We start from the raw sequence: 26,259 nt of genomic DNA, 5'->3' as shown, positions 1-26,259 counted from the left end.
GTTCTAGCTACAGTTGGTAGCAGAGCGTTTGGAGGACATCACGCCGACATCTTTCCCTTTTTTTTTTTGCTTTTGACCCCGGACCTCGGCACAGGCAGGCTGTTCAAAACCGAATCATGTCTCATTTATGCTGAGGTAGGACCCTTCGCAGAGAGGCAACCCATTATGGCGTGCTGATAATAGGCCCGTCTGGATTGCACTCAAGGGGCTTTTGGGGATTTTGGTGCAGCTCAGCAGTTCTGACAGGTCTGCTGAGTCGAAGGCTACTTTTTTTTCTTCTTCTTTTCTTTAAGGCCATCTTCTACACATCACCATGTTGTTCATGCATTGCATGTACCAGATTTGTTTGCGCATCCCCAAATGACTACAAGTCTGCATCTTGCATTTTCTACATTACAACAGTTTTTTTTATTTTGAGGCATTCCCCATTGCAGACTTGGACTTGTGAGTAAACAAACAAAATAACATAAAAAAAAAAAAAAAAAAAAAAAAAGGTGTTTGACCGCTGTGAGTCAGGCGAGGTCCGTGCGCCGGAGTGATCGCGCCTCATGGAGTCATCCTGTCTATGCGTGGTAGACTCCTTTTTCAGATCCGATGAGAAATCCTTCACTGGCGCATCGCCCGGGGGTCTTGGCCCATGGTCTCATGGCCTGCAGACCCCACTACGTGGCTCCAGGGACGTCCCTTATTGCAGGGCGGGAACTTGACAAGGGAATTAAAGTGGTGTTTCTTTGCAGATTTGAAGCGTCATCGAGTTAATTTCATTGCCGGAGTTACTCTTCCAAAGATAATCTTACAAAGAGACGCGAGTTTATAGAGTGTAATTCATGTTGTATTAAACTACCTGACCGGGAGGCAGTTTAAATTTAAAAATATTCAAGTACATCCTGTTTCTAATGCTTCTGTTGAATGGATATACGACTGTGTGTTAAACACTGTGGTCACAGCGTCCCAGGTTCTATTCCAGCTGTGGGCTTTTGTTTGAAGGTTTCATAACGCTCTACATCGCTTTCCAAATTCCTGCCAATTTTCCAAAGTCCTCTCTCCAGTTTATATCCGTGAACATACAGAGTTTGGGGTATTGAGAGAGAGAATGAGTGGGATGTGTGCGGCACTAACTCAAACTGCATCCTCTATTCTGTGAGCAGTGCCGCAGGGCAGGATTTAGAGGTCTGAGATGTCCTCCGCCTCACTTAAGTGCCCTGCAAAATGAACGGGCGGCTTTCAACCGTGTTATTAGTGTTGCTATTATTTGCGCTTCTGTAATTTAATGGAAGCTGATGACACGGATGGAGAAGGACCGCAAAGTCTATTTGGGCTGTGCTCGCCTCTTGTTTTTGTGAGGGTTTTTTTCGTTTTAAATCACTGCTTCTCACTGACGGTGCAAAGCGCTGACATTGGCTAATAAAGAATAGCACACAGAGTATTTTCGGAACGCCAACCCTGTTCTTCTACCAAGTTGTCCTGGAAATTGGGGTTTTTAATGTTCTCTGGCGCTGAACAGACGCCTGGCTGCTTCTAAATCCCTAGACTTAAGGCTTATCGTCGTGTACCGATAAAAGCAGTTTGAAGCAGCAGATGATAATGATACAAGTTTTATGTTTTGGGAGACGCTCCCCTTGTCCGATAAGAGAATTTTCTGGAACTGATAAATAATTTAGTCTCACCCGGCAGACTTTGCATCTGTCTTTTGATAAGGTTCTCTCTCCAACAGCCTGCACAACTCATTTATTCTTATTCGCCACGCCGCAGAATTTACTATTCCTCTCGTCCAGTTTCACCATGGCAACGCGTGTCATCTTGCTTTATGTGCTGGAGAACATAATCTGGTCGTCTGAAGCAACTGTTGGTTGCCGAGCACATCGCATGATGGGGAGGGAGAGGAGAGCGGAGAAGAGAATAGGAGGGGGCTGGAGCCCCTTAGGTAGGGCGAGTACTCCCCTGACCTATTTAGATCACAGCGACGGGCCTTTGTTACTGTTGCCTCAGGTCCTCCATTGGAACATTTTTCATTTTTCTGGAAGCTCACTCCTGTTCATTACAATTGAATCAAATAAAATATTGAAAGATGAAGTTGTTCATGACGTATACATGTTTTAGAATTTAACCTGAGAGTTGGGTGTTATTTCTCAGGTGTGATCCGTCCTCTGACTGTCCCCCCCCCCCCCCCCCCACCACCACACCGTCATCAGCTCTATGCCACCCTAATGGAGGCCTGTTTTATGGATACAGTGAACCTGTTTACAAATGATCTGCCTCGCCGATCGTGGCGGGTAGTAATTGCTATCGATGACTAAAAGCCTGGGGACGAAGTTTAATGCCGCTGACCCATCGACTGCCTGAAAGCTGGCCAGTATCTGACATGCAAATCCATACCGCATTTGTTGGTTGCACTTGAAGGGTTAAGGCACGCAGCCCATGACACTGATCTAGATGTTGGAATTTTCGGTGCACGTATTTAACCTTCCAGTCCAATCAGATTGTCCGAGAATTGACCCGTTTGTGGGAATTATAGCTGTCCCTTGATTGCAGAGTGTCCTCCATGGTAGAGATTACCGGGGTTTTAATTTGTGTGAGTGTTTTGGTTTCTAAATCCTCCCCAAAACGTTAAAGAAGCTACATGATATAACTTTCTCTGGCACAGAGCTTTCCTTGGGGGGGGAAAAAAAAAGCCTTAATCCTGCAGCTGAGAAGTCCTAACACCTCTCAGTAGCTCACTTCTTTTAACTCTGAGGCGTCGTCAGATACCGTTTTTCAAAGAGTCAATTTTTTTCCTCTGTGGAAATGCGCGTGAATCCTTTCACATAGCTGTTGATTGTGGGGGACTAATGCTGAGCAGCAGTGGTTCTCATCATCACGATGGAACAATATGAAATCCAAGCTGTTTGCTCCAAGCCCATCGCACGGTAAAATAGTTCAAATTAAAAGCCTCTTTGCCCAGCTCCTCTTTCTGTTTTTTTTCTACTATCTTCTTCATTGTTTCACAAACGGCCTCCGTCCTTTTTTTTTTTTTTTCTCAACTTAGTTAGTCTTTCATCGGTCCTGCTCTTCTCCATGCCTTTCCCCTTTTGCCCCCCCTCTCCTCTCCTCGGTCTGCCGGGCCTAAGATGGAGTGGCTCAGTCGCACAGAGCTCATAGTTAATTAGGCTTGGCCTTGTCACACATTGAGGGCCGGAGCCAGAAATGTAGCCAAACCCAGTGGGGAGGCAAGGACGGAGATGGAGATCAGGAGCAGTTGGCGTCATCTATTGCCTGCCGCTGCCAAAGCCGGCCTCCGTTCCCCTGCTCTCCCAAACCGTGTACACAACGAGACGTTGTCCCTGTGTCCGCTGTGCACTGATCTCTTTAGATTAGCATTTTATGTACATTTAGAATTGGTCAGTTCAGATTTGGTCTGCTAAAATGAATCGTCACCTGTTTTTGATGAGGTAATTGTGTCATGAAGCCAATATTCAAAACCTTTTTCCAATGTGCATGTCCAACAATGACCATTTGGTTTTTTGGACCAGACCAACAGGATATTTTTAAACTGAAAGGTCAATATTAAGAAATTAATCCTCAAACAGTATGATTTAAAAAAAAAATCAGGTTAGGGTTAGTTACGAAGTACTCAAACCAGTAGTCTTTTCTGTTTTGTTTTCATGTATTTTAAGTGTTCCGGTTTCAACAGGACCGTATTCCCTCAGCATTGTAGTCATCGGTGTCTTATTTCAGCAGCCACAATAACTCACCAAGTTAAGATGTGTGGGAATATCAAATAAGGGGAAAACCCACTGCTCCTCATTAAAAATCTGGATAGATTTGAATTTTTTTTACTGTTTCTCGTTGCAGAAAGCGAGAGTCCAATATGTGTGTTTTAAAAAAAAATCCTGTCTGTAGTCAACGTTCCTTTTGGAGCAGGAACTCTGCAGTGTAATGGGGACTCGCATAGCCTCTCCTATGGTGGTAGCCTGTGTGAAATATCCCCCAGCTTAACAGCGTGTACAGCTATTCAGATACAGAACCATTTTCTCTCAGTCTCCCCCCCCCTCCCCTCTACCCTCCCTCTCTATGTGCTTGACATAAAGAGTAAATCCCATTTCAGCCGTGACATTGTGCCTGTGTTGCAGAAACATACAGGGACTATACATCAAAGCAAAGCATGGCAGCGTGCACATGCTGATGGAAAGGAAGTTTAATGATGATGACGGTCCGCAGTGCTAATATCTAGCACTCCTTAGTGTGGAAGTTATTATCCCAAGTAAAAAGGATAATAACACCGCACCGGATCTATCACACGTGTAGGGAATAAGAAGCTGACCGTGTACATTTCACTCTTTTCCACATTGTACAGGCAATCAAGGCAAGCAGGTCGGTGGTTTGTAGATAAATGTATCTTCTGGCCTTTTGTCTCTCGGCAGGTTCCACGTACAGCGTCCTCTCCACCATGCCTTCGGACTCAGAAAGCAGCAGCTCCCTCAGTAGCGTCGGTATGTATGTCAACAAAGGTCTCTGTCTGTGTCAAACTTTGCGAAAAAAAAAGTTTTTGTGATATGCCGTGTATGCCAATAATTAGATACAGAAGTTTACTTTCCCATATTAAATACCACATTGGGCCAAAACACTCCCCATGTCGTCCTGTCTTTAAGGACACCATGCTTGCCTTTCTCTAGTTTTGACAAACGTCCAAATGACTCAGCTGTGTTACATAAACCTGCAAAAGTGCCAAGTGTTGAGCCAAAGATCGACATAATCCTCATATTTCCTGCCGTGGCTGTTCTTTTCAATGAAGAAAACAACCCTGAAAACAATTAAAAAAAAATGTTTTGTCAGTCTATTTGACAGCGTAAAGGACCCACAGTGAAAGATAAAATCCCTGTGATTCCAATGTCTCTCTCCTGAGCGGTAGATTTGAACAGAAAGTAACTGCTGTGAATGGAGTTTTTATTCCTTTTCAAAGACGAGCATGCCTTGGCATTCAGAGTGGTGAATTTGAATCAAAGAATTCATGGATACCTTTATTTGAACCACCCAGTAAATACTGCAAATCCAAATGGCATCTTTCTTACTTATTTTCATGTCGGCGTTTACAGATGGTGTGGCCCTGTAAATCAAAACTCCCTTTTCTCAAACTATACGACAAATATTCGGAAAGCCCAGAACTGATCATATAACAGCTAGCGTTGAGCAAAACAAAACTCTCTTTCTTACTAATGCAGCAGTTTGTTGCCGGAGTACTCTTCAATAACTAAAAAGCCCCCATCTGGTGTCTCAAATAGCATCGGAGCTAATGTGCGTCATTCCCCTTGTCCCCACGCTGACGTGGCTTGGAAACTTTACCGGGGTGTTTTTTTATCGAACGTCCTGGCGTCTGATAACACGCTCGCTGTCGCAGGTTCGCCCGTTAACGGGGAAGCATCCTCCCCGCCCCCTGCCATCATCGACAACCGGCCAGCCGGCGACCACCTGGACACCATCTTGTTCCAGCTCCGCCAGGTGACCAGGGAGCGAGATGAGCTTCGTAAGCGGCTCGCGTTGGCATCGCCCGGGACCACCTTCGACGACTGCAGGTGCAAATCCTGGCCCGCCTGCCACGTTGTTGTTGTTACTGTTAATTTTATCCCCTTCTGGCAACACTTTTTTTCCCAGTGTGTATTATTTAGAGGGATTAGGCAAAATGGCGCATAGAATGAGTCTTCTTCACTGAGTCCACCAAACCAAATACTGCCTTTTTAAAGCGGGTGTTTGAAGCCCACTGTAGGTCTTTAACACACTTGGTATGGGAAGGGTCTGCAGAGGGTTATTCAGTTGGTTGCAATCTACACCCTAACTGCCAGATGCTACTGAAGCCTGAACAACACGTCTTTTTAAAGTCTGTGATGTCAGTGCCCTCACTGCCTGGTGCCGTGTTCTCATCTACTGATTTTTAGCAGTGTTGTTGACTCAAATGTGCAGTGAGACGATGCTGGCACTGGCTGCTCAATTATGTTTAATGTGCTCTAGTTACGAGATGTGTCTTGTTCAACAGATGTTACCATGGCTGTGGTGCTTAAATTGGTGCATGCTTTTAAAAAGTTCTTATTCTCATGAAGGCAGAAGGTCAACACTGTTTTCTACATACGCCTGTCTGAACTGCATTCAGCCACGTCATATCACAAGGCCGCTGAATAAAGTGCTGATTCCTTGCTGCTTTTTTACTTAAGGCCAAATTCCAAAGCCAGTCATGACTATGAGCGTCTGAAAAGTCAGTGCATGAGAGCCATGGCAGATCTGCAGTCTCTCCAGAACCAGCACACCAAAACATTAAAGAGGTGCGAGGAAGCTGTGAAAGAGGCCGACTTCTACCAGTAAGTATCCCTCATGACACCTTTTTTCCCCCTATTTTCCTTTTCTCGTTGCTGAGAAAGTGCTTCAGTTTTAGATATTCACCTGCATTGTTCAGCCTACATGCGATACGCTGCATGAGTGGGCATTGGGACTCATTATTGGAAGTGTATTATTGCAAACCTTGTAAGCGTAGGATGCACATTTTGTCACCTGCTGCTTTTCAGGATATAAAGGATTCAACTTTTATTGCATTGTTTTACTGGAATTGTAGAAAAGACTGTTATGGTGTTTCAATTATCCTAATTGAAGTATCGCTTGGAGCCACAGATGACTTTCTCATTCGCTCAACAAAAAAACTACACCAACTATACTATGCAAATATATAGTTTTAAAAGCTTGGAATTTTAGGCACTTATGGGATTTCATTATTCAGCTTATAAACAAAGGCAACGTTTCTGGAATTATGGAGACTGATCATACAGTGAATAACTGAGTTTTAGCTCATTTCCAACCATATAGAATCAAGTTTGACATATCAAATAGTTGTTAATTACTAACCAGGTAGTTTTTTAATTATTTGCATTATTATGCTTTCAGTTAATATCACCCTCAGGGAATATCAATCAAGATCTGCCTTACAAAGGTTACTTTAAAAAAAAGCATCTTAGGGGATGCTACTTTCTAAATAAGTAGAACCCTGGAAACCCTCCGCTTTTTAATACCACCCATGAAAACACTTTTCTTTTTTACAATTTTGCATTATTCTCCTGCTGCAGGAGTCACTTTACTTCGTACCATTAACGCTTGCTCTCCCTACGCATATGTGCATGTACAATGCATCTATCTCCCTGTGTGTGTTTGCTCCTCATGCACGTCTCTCTTGCCTCCCTTTAGCATGTTGCACAGCCGCGTCCTGGGTGAACAAACGCAGCTGAAAGAGGAGATGGAGAACTTCAGGAGGGACAATGGCCAACTGGTCAGAGAGCACAACCACCTGAAACAGAACTGCGAGGAGCTTACGCGACTGCACAGTCAAGACCAGAAAGAGTTGGCAGACCTCCAGCTGCAGCAACAGCAGGTACAATCGACTCTGACAAAGGTGTGTGCAGGTGTGTGCTATAGCAGCCCAGATGTTATGATGCTGGAGATTAGCCTTTGGAGGTCACAGATGCTGGAGCCAGTTTAATTAAAAAAAAAATCCTTTTGAAACCGCATCACATGTTTATAGTGCTCAGTTTCATTTCTCTACAATTTAAGGGTCCTACCAGTTGGAGAGTCAACCAATATTTCCATACTCTGTTCTAAACAACGCAAGGATGCTGTGGCCCGTATTGGATTACTTTGCAGTAGTGGCTCACACAGGCCCAATGGGAGCACTGCAGCGGTTAAGAGCACAGGGCAGCCAAGCAGAGGGAAATGCATACTGAGCACTTTGAAAAGGGCAAGCGTAGAAGAGAAGGGCTCTGGCTTGGGCAAAGGGCACGCTGACCCAAACCATGTAGCTACAAGATCAGTGTATATATGCCGTGTGTGCTGCGTGGATCAATAAAGCCCTCAGGTCACAGCAGCTCTGTCTGTAGTCAGGAGGGCTATATCTGCAGAACCTGCAGTAATTATGAAGCCTCACAGACAATGAATAATGCATTGTGTAGGACACACTTGACCCACAACAGTTAATTTTACAGGCCAGGCTGTTTGGTTTATATTATGTCTATCATTGCAGTTCATAAATGTAATCACAATTAATAAAAAGCAATGGTTGCAGCAAAATTTGCCTGAATTAGAACAATCCTGCCAACGCATCGATGCCATCTGCTGCTAAAGAAGGGCATAGCAAGTACACGCTCAACACTCTTGCAATGACCTACAATGTTGCTTTTGTTGTCCTCACCAGGTAATGAGAGAGAAGGGCTCGTCCGAGGTGTTAAACAAACTGTATGACACAGCCGTGGACAAGCTGGAGGGTGTAAAGAAGGAGTACGATGCCCTGAGCAAGCGCTACAGCGAGAAGGTGGCCAACCACAACACAGACCTGAGTCGCCTGGAGCAGGCCGAGGAGGAGAACCGGAGGCTGCAGAAACAGTTGGACGCGCTGCTCAAACAGCGGGACTCGGCCATGCACTACCAGCAACAGTACTCTACCTCAATAAGGAGGTGAAATCATTTGCCACCTGCACACATAAAGAACGCATGGGAGGAAATGGAGCGCTGTTATATTTCATATTCACATGTAGAAAACAATGTGTTTTTCAAAGGGTTGAGTCCTTCACACAAACACCCTGATATGCAATTCGTTTGGAGCATCTCATCAAAATAGTTGATTTAAACCGTTTACCGTCCTCCTCGGGCCTCATCAGGTTTGACTCGGTGCAGCAGGAGCTGAACAAGTCCTCCGCCCAGAACAAGGAGTTGCAGCGAGAGATGGAGCGCCTGCAGTCAGAGGTGACTCGCTACAAGACCTCGCAGCTCAAGTCGGCCAAGGACTGCGAGAAGTTTAAAGAGGAGAGGGACTCTGTGTTCAGCGAGTACCGTCTCATCATGAGCGAGAGGGACCAGGTGATCAAGGAGGTGGACAAGTTGCAGACGGAACTGGAGGCGGCCGAGGCCCGACTGAAAAACACCTCTTCGGAGAGAGTGGTGGCCAGTGAGGAGTTGGAGGCACTCCGACAGGTAAGAGGTTCCTGAATGTATTGAATGGACACAACTTTGCTGCCGATGGACCAGGCTCGGCATGCAAAGTATTCCACTAAAAATCAATGTATCACCATATATTTCAAACATAAATTCAATGAGTAACTTGATTACTGAAATGTTGGTATGTTGAATGACTCAGCTTAACATGAAAAACGAAACCAGGGAGGACTTTAATCATCAAAAAAAAGAAGAGATGTATAACTCTGCCATAACATTCCTAAGAAACCTACTGTGTTACTGACCATTACTGGGTTAACTATTTCCTCTGATACTTTAATATCAAGCTGTTAATGGATGAAAAGGCGTTTTCTCCGATGACAAAGCACAAAAATAGTTCAGCTCCAGCAACTTTTTTTTTTTTTTTTTTGCACTGGCCCTGACATATATTTTTTTTATCACAGTGCATTAATAACTTGCAGTATTTAGATGCCTTTCTTTCCCTCTGCCCTCCTTTTGTTCCCTGCAGGAGTTGAACTCGTCCCTGGTGGACCGCGACAGGGCCATCTGCGAGAGGAACGAGCTGCTGGAGAAGTACTGCCACGAGGTAAAGGACAAGGCCGAGGCTCAGAAAGAGCTGAGCCAGGCCTGCAAGGACATCGAGATGGTCCGGGAGGAGAGGGACGTGGCTCGCAAGGAGAGGACCGAGGCCATCGTCCAAAGGGATCAGTTGCTCCGAGAGTACTACCAGGCCAGACAGGTAACAAATTGCACAGTGACGGGATGAAGTCAACGGTTGGACACATGACGAACAGCCCTGTGCATCCAGGGAGCTGTCAGCTGGTGGATTACAGTGTCAGTAGAGTGATTTATGTCACGCCTCGGTCCGCCCACTAGATGGCCCTCTTAACAGTCCATCTGCAGGTCATATGTACTTAAACTTGTGAGACATTAAGGATGATCTGTGGTTTGTTCGACAGTCACAGTCACAGTGTTCACAGCAGACGCTGCTAGGTCTTGGATACTGCAACAAATGATGGAAACTATCTCATTCCTGTACTCATGTTCTTAGAAACAAGACTCTGCCACCCTGGACATGGAACGAGCCAATAAGGAGATCGAGATGCTGAGGAAACAGTACGAGGCAATGTCGCAGGAACTAAGGGAATCCACCCAGGAGGCTGAGGTGGCCAAATGTCGACGGGACTGGGCCTTTCAGGAGAGGGACAAGATCGTGGCGGAGAGGGAGAGCATCAGGTCCGTGTTTGGATTTGTTAAAGACTCCAGACAGAGTCATCAGGGCACATACGATGTCGTGGCCTCTATTCTCACATGGCTTCCCCCTCCTTCCCACAGGACTCTGTGTGATAACTTGCGGCGAGAGAGGGACCGGGCAGTCAGCGATCTGGCCGATGCCCTGCGGAATCTGGACGACACGAGGAAACAGAAGAACGACTCGCTGCGAGAGCTCAAAGAACTCAAGTGAGTCTTAGAAATGGTTCAGAATGCCTCAGTTATGAGGACAATGAAAGGAAAACAAATGAATCCAAGGAAAGTCCTCCTGCGTTTGAGAGAAAACAGCATTGCTTCTCCTCGGCCGAGTTGGCTTCAGTGTCTTTGTCCCCGTAAGCTGTTGTACTCGCTGTGAGGCAGGGCGTGAACTGGGATATTCTGCCTTTTTGGCAGCACCAGGGAGCTCTGTTTGTTTGGCAGTATTTCCACATGCCCAGATTTAAAGTGTAATCCCAACAAGCGTCATTGTTTTTGGACACACACACACACACACACACACTTGAATTCTCATTGGCCCTATCACCATGAATGTGTTTTTTTTAATTTTTTTTATTGGATGCAAAAGCTCCCTCTGCTGGCTGGAGTCAATTTAACAGACAACACGCCGCATGGAGCACACGTTTCTTCTTCTGTACAGAGCCATGTGTGTTTGGTGTGTGAATGTCACAGCTACCGTCAAGGCATGCCTCAGTATGACGCCATATTTCTTATTGACAGTCGCCCATTGTGTGCCTTCTCTTAGTTTCATTCTCTAAACCAAAACTAAATATTGAGACCAATTCCTCAAAGAGAGGTCAAAACACTTTCTACTTTCTCGATTTATGTTTTATTTATTTATTTATTTATCTTTAAAGAAGGTCAGGCTACACACTGTGCTTTTGGTTGGGAAAAGAGTTCCCAGTATACAGACCGGTTATATGTGTGTGATTCTTCTTCTTTGTTGTCTCGGCCCATCTATCCTCAAGTGACTGACCTTTTTGTGTGTTTGTGATCTCTTCCTCCTGTAAAGGGAGAAGATGGAGAGCCAGCTAGAAAAGGAGGCCCGGTTCTGTCAGCTAATGGCCCACAGCTCTCACGACTCTGCCATCGACACGGATTCCCTGGAGTGGGAGACGGAGGTGGTGGAGTTTGAGAAAGACAGGGTAAGAGCAATGCTCAGCTCTTATTACTGTGTAAGGGATTTGGTGACGCAGCAACGAGCCTCTCCCGAGAGCCAAAGGAGCTTTACACACTGCCAGGAATTGATGATATTGAAATAAGCTTGTCAACATGAATGAATCTACTGACGTTTACTTTATTGCCCTGTACAGGACGACATGGATTTGAAGGCACTTGGGTTTGATATCGCTGAGGGCGTAAACGATCCGTACTTACCAGGAGATTTTGGAATATTTGTTACGAGGGTGGACAAAGGAAGCATCGCAGACGGCAGGCTAAGGTATGAGCTGCCTCACGACGCCGTCCCGCGTCCCCTCCTGAACGAACCGTCTGTCAAATGCCTCAAAGTCCGTCCTCTCCTCTTTCCAGAGTGAATGATTGGCTGTTGAAGATCAACGACGTGGACTTGACCAACAAGGACAGGAAGCAGGTAGTGAAGGCGGTCCTTAACGGCGGCGGCTTGATCAACATGGTGGTGCGAAGGAGGAAGTCTCTCGGAGGGAGGCTCGTCACTCCCATCCACATCAACCTCGTGGGACACAAAGGTATGTCAGAGCGCTACGGTCGTCCGCTTGCCTCGTCAGCGTTGTGGCTGTTAATGCTTCATTTATGTTGACTAATAATTTAATTTTCGTCACCCAGACAGTGGTATTGGTCTGGAGAGCGGTGTGTTTGTCACTGCACTTGTCCAGGGGAGTCCAGCCGCCCGGGAAGGCTCTCTCACAGTTGGAGACAGGCTGATGGCTGTAAGTCTCTCAAAGATCCTTTTGAAATGCTATTTTTGCTCCTTCCACATCTACCACACTAGTGCTCACACAGGTTTCATTGGCTTTCCAGTCCAGACCTCGTTCCATTGCAGTATCCCCACATAAGGGTTGGGGGGGGGGGGGATTAGGTTGAGTATGTGAACTAGAAGGTGGAATGTTTTCCAGCTTTGATTATTTCTTCCAAAACTTTGGGCTCGAAGGGGCCAGGTGGGGCTGTCTTTACACTCACGGCTGCAGTATACTAAAACTTGGTGGATCCCAAGAGAAAAGATAAGTGGCAGAAATGGAGCTATGCATCGGCATCACTTATCTTTCAGAAATGACCTTGCCTCTTAAGATGAGCATAACTCCCCTCCTAGTTTAAATTTAACCAATCTTTTCATTACCTTTTTAAATCCCAGAGCCCTTGAATATCGCTGCTCACCCGTCACTGTGACATTGCAGCAGTCCACACAACCAGAGAAGTTATATGCCAGGCGATAGCTTAGCTTTTACCACAATTACAAAATGGGAAGTAGTACAGATGATGATCTTAATCATGGAATCATATTTTGTCATGCCCTTCTGAATTATCACATTAGTGTATCCGTTTGGGTATAAATGAGTATGCTTTTGCAAATAAAATGATCTGAATTGTGATGAAATATGCATGGAGTGTTAAACGTCAGTAGCTGACCTCCATTACTACAAGGTGAGCTCTGAGATGCCAAATAAAATGTATCTGACTTATTTCGGACAAAATATATTACCCACTTTGCCCTTTAATATCTCTGAAAGTTAGGAATAAAAAAAATCCTCTGAAGTTGGGCCCATTGTAATGGAAATGTGGGGATTGCAGTGTGAGGGTTCTACAGATTGAAGTGTGCTCCCCTAATTTCTTTTTAGTTTTCTCACTGCAAAATTCGAAGCGCATCTTAAACTCCAGGGCATCTTCAGGAGATAGTTCACCTGTATGGGTTTTGAGATGTGCATCTATTTGAACAAAACTGCCGATAAGACTCAAAACTCAGAGGACTGAGTGAAAATCGCTGCCGTAGATTGCTTTTGTGTTGAAGGACCTGACCTTGTTTCAAATCTTTCTCTTCCCCAGATAAACGGCATTGCTCTGGATAACAAATCTGTGACAGAGTGTGAGTCTCTGCTGAGGAGTTGCAGGGACTCTCTTAGCCTCTCTCTCATGAAGGTAGGTCCCACTCTTCACTTATGCCCCCAAGAAATCAAGATGCCCTTTACTTCTTCATGCTTTTACTTATTGTTTTACAGCTTCAACTGGATTATGCCTTTCCAATTAATCTCTCAGTGCATCTTTCATCCCCACAGTTCTTTCCTCACAGCACATCGGGCCAGAACATCTTCGAAAGTCTGCGTGAGTCATCGGAGAAGTCCAATGGGCGCATTCACCTGTCTGAGATTCACTCTCGCAACAGCCGCAACCTCAAACACAACAGCTCGACGCAGACGGACATCTTCTGCCAGGATGTCGGGAGCACCAGCACAAGTAGCATCTCTGGGGAGAGGAGGAAGGCTCGGGGCGAATCCGGTGAGGTGTACAACGACGTCGGCAAGCCGTTCTCCACGGGCTCCCTCCATGCCACTAGCCTCCGGCCAGCCTCTGAATTGGGCACTGGCCGCTATGGGCCCAGTGCTTTCCAAGAGTGTCGTACCTACATGAAGGCGCCGTCCTCCTTGCCCTTTGACCCCGTGTCGGCCTCGGACTGCATCACGATGGAGACGAGCCTGGAGAAGAAGCACAGTGGGGGCACGTGGCCCAAGATGATGGTGGGAGGTATGTCTGTTGCACCAGATAGCGGCAGTCCGGTCACGGCAGCGGCCCAGCTCTCCATCTACAAGTCCCCCAAGCAGAGGAAGTCCATCTTCGACCCGGACACGTTTAAACGACCGGAAACCCCTTCCTCTATGATTGAGTATATGGCAGCCAATCAAATTGCAGCAGCAGCTTCCCACTCCCCGCAGCCTCTGAAGGCAGAGTCCCTTTCCTCCTCCTCCACCCCTACCCCTCCAACCCCACCCACTCGCAGTGACTCCTTCAAGTTCAAACACAAACATCAAAGCAGCTCCGCCTCTGACTGCACGATCACCTCGGACGGCAAAGGAGAGGCCGCCATCGCCGCGGCAGCGGGAGAGAGCCGCGAGAGGAGCGAGCGAGAGAGAGACCGGAATGGAAACCACTATTTTCTGGACGGCAAGGTCCTGACCTCGAGGAAGTCGTGTGACGAGGACATCGGGCGAAGCAGAGGGGAGGAGCCGGAGGTGAAGAGGCCGCGCCCTAAATCTGCCCCGGCCCTTCGACGTAGGATGACCCCGCAGACGATAACTCTTCCCTCCTTCCAGGTTAGTTCATACAAAAATGTATCCCCTGTCTTTTCGTATCCGTATGCCTTGCGTGAACCCTGCACCACAGGTGAAAACATGATGCATTGACAAGGGGTTTGAATTCCGAATGACAGCATCACTTTAAATCATCCCAGTGGGCCAAGGTATCCATTTTGTAATAGAATTTACAGCTCCGTCAGAGTTGGGCCTCTGGGGCTTGCCTCTTGAGCGGCGTGTCTGAGTGAGTGATGCTTCCGTACTGGTACAGCTACGCAGGCGCTGAATCGGAGCCTGGGGCTCGGAGGGCCAGGCCTGCCTAGCTCTTCAGGCCCTGAAGCACACAGGAAAGTGCAGGAGGGGATAAATGTTCACTTTACTAGAGTGGGGATATTCATGCTGCGATGTTTTTTTTTTTTCTTTTTCTCGTATGCAGCAAAGGGTTACAGGATATATAACGTAATGGTATTTTGTTACCTCGCAGTAAAAAAAAAAAAAAAAAAAGGTAATGTTTGTTTGCTTTGTCACTCCTCACAGAGCTACTCCAACAATGAGCATTCGCCAGAGCCCAGGGACATGCTGCGTTCCTCCCCCAGCCGCTCCCACAGGCACAGCGTTGGCTTTGTTCCCACAGTCTACAACGGCACCCTACCTCCTAGTGAGTCCTCAATCCTTGACGTAAACGCGCATGCTGTCCCCATAATAGTAGGCCCCTGCTTCCAACACGGCGGTGTGTTTTGTCAGATTCAGCCCACCGGGGTCTGTCTCCGTGCTCCGCCGTGACGGCCGTGATGAGAAATCCGGTGTACACGGTGCGCAGTCACCGCGTACACACCAGCAACTGTCAATCCGGCACCTCCCAGATATGTCACCAGCACACCCACACCAGGTACCGCCTTCTCATTATCACCGTTCTCTTGACACTGCTGGTTGATGTTGATGTCAACGGTTCCTTAATTGTCGGTTCAGTGTTTCCGATTATATTTACATTGTTTTAGGTCGGAAAATAATTTTGGCTCAGCCCGTCGATTTGTAATTAACTTATCATGTTACAAATGCGCAAATAAGCTTTGTGTGCATTATTAATCTATGGCTTTTTTCCATTTTTGTTTAGCCCGCAACACCAGGGTCGTCTGAGCCTGGACCTGAGCCAGCAGAAACGCCAGACCGACTTCCCTGAATCATCATCGTCGTCACGCAGCAGCAGAGCGTCACACGGTACAAACTCACTGCCCTCCAGCGCACGACTCGGTCAGTCTGACACGCAAACACGCACGCACACAGACATGAAGGTTACAGGCTCGGTGCCCTTTCTCTTTTTGGATATCATGTCATCGCATTCATTCCTGTATCATCCCATTTCCCTCTGTCAGGTTCCTCCAATAATGTCCAGTATCGCACAGAGCGGATCAAACTCCCTTCCACTCCCCGCTACCCTCGCTCCATGCTGGGGTCAGACCGAGGTACTGCACTCACTGTTGAAAACGCACATCACGTTGGTGTTAGAAACTCTTTGAAACTGCGCAGCAGCTTTGGGTCTAACATCCATGAACTAGAAAGTTTGGAACCTGAGGTGTCAGTTAATGTTCAGGTATAAGAATTCTCAGGATCTGTTTTTTAAAATAACCCTGTCACACATTTCAAAATCTCTTAACTTTGACTCTATATCCCAAATGGTTTGAATTGCAACGAGATGTCAGTGTGTAGTCTAGATGTGCGTCTACACGTGAGATGTAAATATCAGACCACGCAGACCCTTTTATTTCTTCTCTTCCTGCTCCTAAATCCAGGCTCCCTCTCGCACTCTGAGTGCAGCAGCCCCAGTCTCATCACACCTCCGCAATCGCCTCTCAATCTGGAGACTTCGTCGTTCGCCAGCAGCCAATCACAAGGCTCCATTTCCACTTTACCGCGGATCTCAGTCAGCCCTTTGCCGATAGGCGAGCGCAGGAAAGACAGGTAGGAAAGAACAAAACGACTCACAGAATCCATAAAAGTATACAATTTAATTTCTGCACTTGTGGGACACTAACTGAAAAGGGAAGATGGCCACGATGGAAGACTTCAGAATATTAATCCGATGGTTGTCGTTGTGTCACGTTGATCAGTGGCGCCGTTGTTATTGGGATACTGAGAAAATGTCTCTTAAAAGGGTGTGGATGTTGGGTGAATGATGGAGAGTGCAATTTTAAGCATCACTTCAGAAGCCGGTATCATATTGTATACGTCTGCCCTCAGGGAACCTCTTGGGCTATTTCAAAAGGCGTTGCCAGGCAACAGGTCCTGGTCAGAGCTGTGCAATCCCTCATTGAAATTTAAATCCTATTAAAGCTCTTAATAATTTTAGTTGAAGCCGCGTGCTGTTTTTATTTTAAAAAAGCACAGATCTACCGCTGTGTTGGGATTTTTTTTGCTGGTCAACATTTCTTTCTTTTTTCAGTATCGCCAACCTCTGTCTTTTACACTGCTACTGTCTCTGTATGACACCTGTCCCCCATTCTGCTCTTTATCTTCCTCCCGCCTTTCTGTAACCTCCCGTTTCCAGATCTCTTTACCGTAACCGATCTTTTCTAAGGATTCCTCTGGCTGCAAGGCCGAGGTTCTCCTCTCTCAGGAGCCTCAGGTTTGTTCTCTCTCGGTGCTACAAACAAGGGAATGCCCCCCCATCCCTCCCGAGTTCACGTCGTTCATGTGCTTCAGTGCAGTTGTGTAGATAATGAGGAGGAGCAGAGTAGTCTTGTGCAGTCAACGGGCACCGTACAAAATTCAAAAGAATAGTCTTTTTCCACTCCAGCAGTGCGCGGTTCAATGAATAATTCAGCTAGTTTTTGCATGCTACCATATTAATGCCGTAGGAAATTACCGATATAGACATTATTATCTTCACTGGCTGAACTTCAAAGGTTCAGTGTTATGTTAATATGTCTACATCTCATACGTCTCCTTACAAGTTGGAAACCCAACTTGACTCTTTAGATATTGCATGCAGTGTCCATACCCCATAGTGACGACACGGTCAACATGCATGCATGTATTTTGGCCCCCAGCCTAGTCCGCATAATGTATGTTATGCAATGGTATTATTATCCAACATGGTCTTGTTTGTACACCATCACTATGTTTACCCCCATCTCTGGCTGCTAATTCATTCCTCTTCTCTACCTTCATGGGATTTTATGTCCAAAGCCAACTTGGTATGAAGACTCTCAAGTTCATGCAAATCTCCTTCATGTCAAGGGATTTCAGTTGCTTGTTCTTTCATGACGTTGCCAACAGTGCCCTGACTCTAAACCTCTCCAGGTTCTTCAGTAAGCCAGGCGGCAAGTTCTGCTCTGGAGAGATTGGCGAGCTCAATTTGAGGGTCTGCAGGGAAAGCTATGGATGAAACATAAGTCTTTCAATTGATGTGTTTGAAATGTAGACCAGGTTTCAGTTGATATAAAGCAAAAGCCTTTCGCGGCCACACGCTCTCCAGAGCTGTCAGTCCAACTGTGACGACGCCTCGCTCTCTCAGCGTGCTCCAGAGTGGCACCCTGCCACCACTTTTCTAAGACGCTATTCATTCATTCACTTTGCTCTTTCCCGCCAGGCCGTACTTGGAGGAGCCTCGTAATGTAATTGTGCTCAAAGGCCCGGAGCCTCTGGGAATCTCCATCGTCAGCGGGGAGAACGGAGGGATCTTTGTCTCCAAAGTTACTAGTGGTAGCATCGCCCATCAGGCAGGGTTGGAGTACGGAGACCAATTACTGGAGGTATGAACAACCTATTTTCTGTCATACAAAAGGTCACAGCCAGAAGCGGCATAATTTAAAAAATGGATTGCTGAATCCTTGTCAAGGAGCCTAATGATACAGCAACAGTAGAATACTGATACAACTAGTATTTGTTTGCTTCGAAGGCTCAGTCATTTCACACAGTGGAATAGACAGCCTGTATTTTGTAGCATTTCTCGGTCACGCTCCCCTGTATTTTAATACTTGCCGGAATGAATTTGCATTAAAAGATGTCTGCGTAGCTGAATTTCTGTTCCAATGTTACATCAGAGGACATACCGCTCTTGAGGATGCTGCACGGTAGGAGTAGTTCAACGAAAACAGACTATGAAAGTTTTGAAGTGAATTTTTCCTACCAAAACTCTAATCTATTTTTTATGTTCTAACTCCCCCTCAAAAGCAAACCAAATTGCAAATAGGGCTCATATGTTTCAATGCAAATACTGGCTGGCCTCTCTTGGCGTGTACTCTTTTTAGAGACATTAAACAAATAATGTAAAACTAACCCTCACTTGTCACAAGGGGTTTCTCCACCAACTACTTCTGACTTTATGACGCCCTTGGACAGGACACATACCGTGTTCATATCTCTGTTCTTTTAGTAACACCATCTTTCAAACATAACATTGTTCCTCCTTTTTATTAGTTCAACGGCATCAACTTGCGGAACGCGACGGAGCAGCAAGCTCGTCTGATCATCGGCCAGCAGTGTGACACCATCACCATTATGGCCCAGTACAACCCACACATGTACCAGCTGGGCAACCACTCCCGCTCAAGGTGACGTTCAACATGGGGTTTAACCTAAACTTGCTGCTTGACCACTTGGCTGATACCACTGAACCAGTTACAGTGATCGTTTTAGATTAAGAAAGACACACAATGTGAGTTCGTGAGACATTTTACCTTGAAAAAAGTGTCAGACAGTATCGGTTGATTTTATATTTGGTCGTTATGGCAACACCATGAAGTACATTATTCAAGTTCTTTTACGATGTGATTTTACTGTTTTTGAACTTCTGCTGCAGCTCCCGTCTGGAGCCAGTCAGCACTCAGGCGACTCCCCAGGGGAGCGGAGCGGCCACCCCCGACAATCACTCCACCATCGACACACTCAGCGAACAGGACGAGGGCACGCTCACTCCTTCCTCCAAGCAGACCACACCAACCACCAGTCCCCATAACTTCATCAGGTAAACACCCCCCCTACACAAACCCCTCCCCCTCAACTATAAGCCGAACGTTTAGACGAATACTTGCATCACCAATTCCTCTCTAGTAACTCTCCTCACGACCACTTGTCCTAGAATGCCGTCTGGGGGGAGCAGGGTGGTGGGCGAGCCGCGGCTTGTGACGGTGCGCAGGCCTGGCGTGGAGGTGGGAGTCACACTCTGCGGCGGGAACCTGCGGGGCGTCTACATAGAGAGCCTGGACGAGGACAGTCCGGCCCGAGGTCCTGACGGTCTGCTTCCTGGGGACCTCATTCAGGAGGTGGGGACTCGTGCACCTCTGCTCTTATTCAAAAAACGCGTGCATAGAAACCCTCATAATGTCTGTAAGATGGACACCGTTTACCATTTCCACCAACCAGAGTACTTTAATTCTCTCAGATTCATAGAGACAGGTCTTTTGAAATGAGAGTCCTTTCCAATTTAACAAACGGAATGGAGCTGAAGGTGTAATATTGTTTTTTGTTTGAGACCTTGCAAAGATTTGTGTGCTATTGTTACTGTGAACTCGAGCATTTTTCATTTCCCTGCCGGTCCTTGTTACTCATTGATCTTCTCTTCATCTGCATTCCCTCCCTCTCTCCTCCTCCTCCTCCTCGGTGATCCATCTGGAGCCACGCAGGCTCGTAACAGACAATTCGTGGCATGCTCCCACTTAGCTCTCTGCACAAAGAGGCTTGCTGTCTGAATTGCAATGCAGCTCTGTTATTAGGCCGCACAGCATCAGGCCGTCCTTCAATCTTCCGTCTTGTTTGTTTTCCTCCCTCATTCATGCCACAAATCAATACTGCGACGCTTTAGTACAGCTGAAAGCTCGGAGGAGAATGTAACTGTCGACCAGTGGACCCTTCACCGCTATTGCCAATGAATATATAGATGAGTGTAGACACTCGGCCAATTTCTCTGCTCCTCACCCCGAATTTGTGTTATTTTTCATGATGTGAACTTCACTTCCCCCCTTTTTTCCATTGTCATCTTGTCTTTCAGTACAACTCGGTGAATATGAAGAATAAGACCGCAGAGGAGGTGTACGTGGAGATGCTGAAGCCCGCAGAGGCGGTCACGTTTAAGGTTCAGCATCGGCCAGATGACTTCAGCACCCTTAAGGATGTTCCAGGAGATGGCTTTTATATTCGGTACATAAACATTTACACATGCACACAGATCATGCTCAGGCGTTCATTTGTAACGGCTCTGTACAAGGGCCGCACTAATTTCCCCTCGCAGCCTCATTTCGGTCCATGCTACTATTTATAGTACCACCACTGGAGCGCCCCTTGGACAATTTGGAACCTTTCTCATCCGACCAATTATCCCAGATCCCCAGAGTGACTACCGCGCTGCGAGTCACCCCATATATTTAGGATATGCAATGTCTGTGCTCCTCTACGCGCGCAGACCCAACACCTCATCGCCTTTAGTGCTCGCTTTTTCTCGGCCAGTAGAAAATAGTCTGTATATGAATGGAAAATGAAGCTCTATAACAGTCACGTTTTGTTGCCGGGTGTCTGTCATGTTGCCTCAGCTGCCGCAGTCACTTGTCAGATAGGCAAGTGGGCTTCTGATGTCATCCGCAGTAAATACAACCGGCCCGCCTCGCTGTCACAGGCTGCTCGTTAATGACCTACGAGGCTCCAACTAGAGGCAAGCAGGGGCCTATTTTCTCAGTAAATAAACCTCCTCTAATCTTTCTCACCCACCTTGTAGCCCTCTTCACGTTTTTCCTGTCTGGTACCTCACCTGCTGTCTCGCCTCATCAGCTCTATGCTCCTCCACTCGCTCTTCATGACTCCCCATCTGTCTTTTTGTCTCTCCCTCTCACCAGAGCACTTTACGACCGCGTGGGGGAGGCCGAGGGGGACCTCAGTTTTAAGAAGGACGACATCCTGTACGTGGATGAGTCTTTGCCGAAGGGCAGCTTTGGGACGTGGATTGCCTGGCAGCTAGATGAGAACGCCCAGCAGATCCAGAGGGGGCAGATCCCCAGCAAGTACATGTGGGTGGAGAATGCGACGCACGCTTACGCACGTCCATTTATGAGCCCGAGGACAGTTTGTAACAGCTGTCACAACGAGCTGTGCCATACTGCTGCAATATAGGAGGATGTAAAGTCACGTCGATTTGTTTTAGACCGCCCTTATGTACGGACCGCAAGGTCACGCTGACCTCTTATTGTGTCTCTGCAAACAAGCAATTTTTTTTTAGACTGTCCCTAAAGGGTCAGCTGTCAATAGCAATGAATTATTAACAGAATGCTAAAATGAATAAGGTGGTATTATTTTGTACGGCGAACCTTGACTCTCAGAACTACATGCTTAAACTTATAATATTGGTGCAACAAACTAAAACAATCCTCATGAGTGAAAAATGTTTTCAAAAGAGTCCTTTCTTTTCTACACTCCTTCATATGGCCTCTGTGTGGATCCACTACATCTGTGTGTGTGTGTGTGTGTGTGCAGGATGGACCAAGAGTTTTACCGCAGACACAGCGTGACCGAAATGAAGGAAGACTCCGGTAAGACTCTCTCTGCGGCGGCCCGCCGATCCTTCTTCAGGAGGAAACAGAAACACAAACGCAGCAGCTCCAAAGACAGCAAAGAAATGGTGGCTCTGGACGCCATCAGCACAGACTCCATCCCTTTCCTGGATGGTGAGAGGAAATAACGGCATCACTTCAGTCCTCGCCAGGAAGTACATTTGAGTGACCTGCTTGTTCTTCCTGTCAGACTGTGTGAGCCTGGCATACCAGCGGGTCCAGAAGGTGGAGTGCGCCTCGCCCCGACCGGTCCTCGTCATCGGGCCGCTCACTGACGCTGTCAAGGAGATGCTGGTCAAAGAGTCTCCTGGGAAGTTCTGCAGATGTGTACTGGGTGAGTTTACCTGATCCAGATGTTTGTCAGCGCATACGGTTGGGCATCGTTTTTAAAAATATTTTTATTTCATAAGATCTTGGTAAAAAGAGGTTGGCAATATGAATAAATTCCATTGTATGGTGTTTTTTGTTGTTAAGATGCCTAAAGGAAGGTCTTTAACAAGCGCTTAGGAGATTTTAACTGTTTTCAAATACTGTTGTCAAACCACAGTATTTGTGCAAATTCTATTTATGATAGCCTTAATATCAGTGTAAGAAGCAACAATCATTGATCATCTCTTTAACCGTCAATTTGCATCCAATGACAATCCAAAAAAGCCTAATGTATCTAAATTCTTAATCCGTTGGATAATTCTGCATCTTAAATCAGCCTTAAGGGTTGAAGAAATGGGACCGTTGTACATTAGTTGATGAAAGTGTAATTTGCATCAAATGATTTCATATGAACTTTGTTTTCAGAGGTGATGAAGGCATCCCAGCAAGCCATCGAGCGGGGCGTCAAGGACTGCCTCTTCATTGACTACAAGCGCAGGAGTGGCCATTTTGACGTGACCACTGTTGCTTCTATAAAGGAAATAACTGATAAGGTATTGGCCATCGCTTCTCTCATAAGTTCTTATCAGGAAAGTTTAGTGGTCAAGCATTTTGAGTTGACTTTGTCTTGTTTTCTTTCGGATAAAGGGCTGTCACTGTTTGCTCGACATTGCACCGCACGCCATTGAAAGGCTCCACAGCGTTCACATTTATCCAATTGTTGTCTTCGTTCGCTACAAAAACGCCAAGCAGATAAAGTAAGTAGCATACCTTTGAACCGTGTGTGTGTGCGTGTGTATGTGTGCGCGTGTGTGAATGATGGACGGATGGATGGGTGAATGAATAGATACACTTTCCATCCCAACTCGAAACATACCCCCAAACAGCTGTGCCTTCTTTTCAAAATAAAGTCTCTCAGTGCACGTGTTGTGTTGTACGTTGTGTATTTCTTGTCAGGATTCATCAGCCGTTGTTGTTGCCACATATTTAAAATAAGTACTTCAATACCAAATCGACAATAGACTAGAGTTTACCTAATTTGTGACTGATTTTCAGAAAAGATTTCTCTCCAAAGACGCTCACTGGCAAAATAAGTAACAGGTGAATTATGAATTTGAGCCCTTACTTTTATCAGTTACGTATTCGATGATCTGAATGATTGAAAGTTTCATTGGACACAACCAAATTAAAGGGAACATTAGTGTTTGTTTGGGTTGAACGCACATCTTAAATGCCCTAATGACCATTTTCTTTTTCACAGGGAGCAGAAAGATCCGGTTTATCTGCGGGACAAAGTATCTCAAAAACATTCCAAGGAGCAATTTGAAAGTGCACAGAAGATAGAGCAAGAGTACAGCAAGTTCTTCACAGGTTTGTATGCGAATGATCACCAAAAGGAAAATTTAAAAAAATGACCATTTTGTCAGAACTTTGTTTGCACAATAATAAACGCTCTTTGTTTTCAGGTATTGTGCAAGGCGGCGCCCTCCCTTACATTTGCACTCAAATCATCACTATTGTTGATCAAGAACAAAGTAAAGTCCTGTGGACTCCCCTCGGCTGCCCCTAGAAGAGACCAGCTGCCACTACAGCAAGCCGTGGCTTTCATCTCCATTCCCCAAAACGCTAATCAACCCTTTCACACTATACCCATAGGTTTACTACAGTGAGCTAGTTATGTAAGTTATTGACATTCTTTTCGTCTTTGTCTTGATTTATAGTGTGTGCTCCGCAGCGGGTCAGTAGCACTCTCGATGTTTAAAGTTCAGTCGGTCTTCCTTAAGAGTTTCTGGTGGTGTATTTGTAATGCTGCATTATAAGCGTCCGTTTACAGTCAGAACACGAGTCTGACTATTGGTGTTCAATATTTGCTTGAATGTGTCTCCCCCCCCCCCCTCCCCCCATGTGTACACAAACCTAAACACTAATGAAGTTCAGCCATCCCCCAAACCCTCCCATGTACCAAATTACACTCATGGTTTCCCTACAATTATGCACCCATTTTGACGACGACTGACAACTAATTGTGTGTGTGTGTGTGTGTGTTTGAGAGAGAACGGGGGCGAGTGAGAAAACGTTGAGACTGTTGTTCGCAATTGTAATGACAATTTAATTTGAATCGTGGTCGTTTGCTAGAAACGATTCGACGCCTCGTGGCATGAAACCTCCTGAAGGACGTAGCCGCGGTTTCATCGGCACTCGCTCTGTGCGTCGTGTCTCTATAGCAGCCGACAGTTTATGGGCCTTTTTTGGAAGTGCCTTTGGAGAACAACGCTGATCTGAAACCAGCCCCCGCTCACGTAGCCCCCCCGAACGCCGAGAGGATTCTTTTCTCCTCCGGATTTAACGCGTCACATCGTCCACGGCAGACAAAGTGACGGGTAGGGGCTGATTTGAGAGCAGCATTGCGTGGAGCGCGGGACGATGGCGTTGGTTTTGAGGCGCGGGCCAAAGCGGCGGCCAACGGGTGAACTCCTCAGAATGCACTCCAGGGCTAGACGGACCACTGTGTAACTATCATTCTATCTCTTTAACATATATTTAACAACTATATATAGTATAACATACAGTATGCAGATACATCCGGAAAAAATAAACATATATATATATATATTACATGTATTTTTACTAGGTCATACGCCTAGGAACGTCGGGCGGTCAAGTCATGTCTTAGCAGGTATTAGCATGTTTTTTTTAAAGAATTTATTTTTGTTTATTGTGGTTGGTTATCAGTCACTTATTGCCGTACTCATTTAAAGAGACACTATGAAGCAAAATGTGCAGATTAAAATCTTGAATGATTTTCCTCTGTTAAATGTTAGTGATTTTTCATTGTTATTTAATTGTATTTTTTATTCAGAAGGAAAAAAGATATTTACCAATATTCTTCCCTTCCTCAAAAAACCCATATTCTGTATCTTATTGTGCCAAAATCCACTAAGGCAACTTTATCCATATTATTTCTGTTTTGCACTTGTTTATCTGTTAACCTTAAACATGTAACTGTTCCTAGGTTTCCAGTAGACTATCAATAGGTACTATGATTTCTTTAACTAATCCATGTTTTTTTTATATTTTGTCACATCAGTTCCTTACATTTCATTGACTGCCTTCTATTCTTAAATTGAAAAATAAAAAAGGATCTCTTATTTGAATTATTAAAAAGGGATCCATTCTTGCACAGTTTTTCAAAGGAAAATTGGTCCACAAGTTTGACTATTGGGCTGAAGAGTAAGCAGAAGCCAACGGTAATATTACTATTTTTCTGAGCAGATAGCATATGGTAACGCGAGAGGATACAACGGGAAATTGTTGTATTTTTTAGAAAAAGTCTACTGTAGATGCCAGGTACTGATGAACTTTTCTTTTTATTAAAAAGAATGTGATTTGTATGTTGAGACATTAACGTGAGAATAAAACTCATTCTCTGTATCACACTACGGCGGAGTCTGAGATTTTATTACTGAGAAAATGCTGTGATGTATTTTGCCCACAGCCTGTTTGTTGGGTGACATTTTAAAGTGCCTCCGGAAATGACTGTAGGCTGAAGTTTCATTTTTTCACCTTAAAATAATTCCTCCTTTCCTTCACATTACTCCCTTGACCTGCTGTACTTGCATTTGAATACTTTTAGGCTGTTGATATTTTCCTTAATTATGAGGAACTGCATGGTAAATGTCAGCACACGGCACTGTGGGCAATTTTATAAAGTGTTACCAATAGTTTCCAAAGTGAGCCCATCCTCAACTGGCTCTATAAATGTCTCACTTAAATGTGCCTGTCCTTCAGAGGTGCACCCTGTAAGGATGGAAATGAATCCATTTCGCTGAAAGCACTTTACTTTACTTTCAGTAAATGGAAAAAAG

General features: G+C 45.7%; 1 protein-coding gene across 3 annotated transcripts in view; it reads left to right on the top strand.

Annotated features, from left to right (window-relative positions):
• dlg5a (discs, large homolog 5a (Drosophila)) overlaps nucleotides 1-25,833 on the top strand; it is a 30,694-nt gene extending 4,861 nt beyond the window's left edge. Inside the window, exons 2-34 of one of the 3 annotated variants that reach the window (XM_037465241.2) lie at nucleotides 4,401-4,469; nucleotides 5,375-5,549; nucleotides 6,183-6,326; nucleotides 7,201-7,384; nucleotides 8,201-8,460; nucleotides 8,664-8,976; nucleotides 9,467-9,697; nucleotides 10,010-10,194; nucleotides 10,294-10,419; nucleotides 11,240-11,372; nucleotides 11,541-11,668; nucleotides 11,758-11,933; nucleotides 12,031-12,134; nucleotides 13,246-13,338; nucleotides 13,476-14,507; nucleotides 15,024-15,144; nucleotides 15,231-15,375; nucleotides 15,601-15,704; nucleotides 15,860-15,949; nucleotides 16,277-16,445; nucleotides 17,032-17,109; nucleotides 18,076-18,238; nucleotides 18,906-19,039; nucleotides 19,288-19,452; nucleotides 19,567-19,750; nucleotides 20,476-20,624; nucleotides 21,314-21,484; nucleotides 21,948-22,138; nucleotides 22,215-22,358; nucleotides 22,820-22,947; nucleotides 23,042-23,151; nucleotides 23,655-23,764; nucleotides 23,860-25,833. In XM_037465241.2, coding sequence (XP_037321138.2) covers nucleotides 4,401-4,469; nucleotides 5,375-5,549; nucleotides 6,183-6,326; nucleotides 7,201-7,384; nucleotides 8,201-8,460; nucleotides 8,664-8,976; nucleotides 9,467-9,697; nucleotides 10,010-10,194; nucleotides 10,294-10,419; nucleotides 11,240-11,372; nucleotides 11,541-11,668; nucleotides 11,758-11,933; nucleotides 12,031-12,134; nucleotides 13,246-13,338; nucleotides 13,476-14,507; nucleotides 15,024-15,144; nucleotides 15,231-15,375; nucleotides 15,601-15,704; nucleotides 15,860-15,949; nucleotides 16,277-16,445; nucleotides 17,032-17,109; nucleotides 18,076-18,238; nucleotides 18,906-19,039; nucleotides 19,288-19,452; nucleotides 19,567-19,750; nucleotides 20,476-20,624; nucleotides 21,314-21,484; nucleotides 21,948-22,138; nucleotides 22,215-22,358; nucleotides 22,820-22,947; nucleotides 23,042-23,151; nucleotides 23,655-23,764; nucleotides 23,860-23,963 — 5,813 coding nt within the window. In that variant the 3' untranslated portion in view covers nucleotides 23,964-25,833. Of the gene's footprint in view, nucleotides 1-4,400; nucleotides 4,470-5,374; nucleotides 5,550-6,182; nucleotides 6,327-7,200; nucleotides 7,385-8,200; nucleotides 8,461-8,663; nucleotides 8,977-9,466; nucleotides 9,698-10,009; nucleotides 10,195-10,293; nucleotides 10,420-11,239; nucleotides 11,373-11,540; nucleotides 11,669-11,757; nucleotides 11,934-12,030; nucleotides 12,135-13,245; nucleotides 13,339-13,475; nucleotides 14,508-15,023; nucleotides 15,145-15,230; nucleotides 15,376-15,600; nucleotides 15,738-15,859; nucleotides 15,950-16,276; nucleotides 16,446-17,031; nucleotides 17,110-18,075; nucleotides 18,239-18,905; nucleotides 19,040-19,287; nucleotides 19,453-19,566; nucleotides 19,751-20,475; nucleotides 20,625-21,313; nucleotides 21,485-21,947; nucleotides 22,139-22,214; nucleotides 22,359-22,819; nucleotides 22,948-23,041; nucleotides 23,152-23,654; nucleotides 23,765-23,859 lie in introns of all 3 variants that reach the window. The other 2 variants (XM_037465240.2, XM_037465242.2) reach the window with 2 other exon arrangements.
• The last annotated feature ends 426 nt before the right edge of the window (nucleotides 25,834-26,259 follow it).

The sequence above is a fragment of the Pungitius pungitius genome, chromosome 13 (genome assembly GCF_949316345.1).
Source record: "Pungitius pungitius chromosome 13, fPunPun2.1, whole genome shotgun sequence".
Lineage (NCBI taxonomy): Eukaryota > Metazoa > Chordata > Actinopteri > Perciformes > Gasterosteidae > Pungitius > Pungitius pungitius.
Note: the sequence above shows the minus strand (reverse complement) of the source record. Positions and strands in the feature narration are given on the sequence as shown.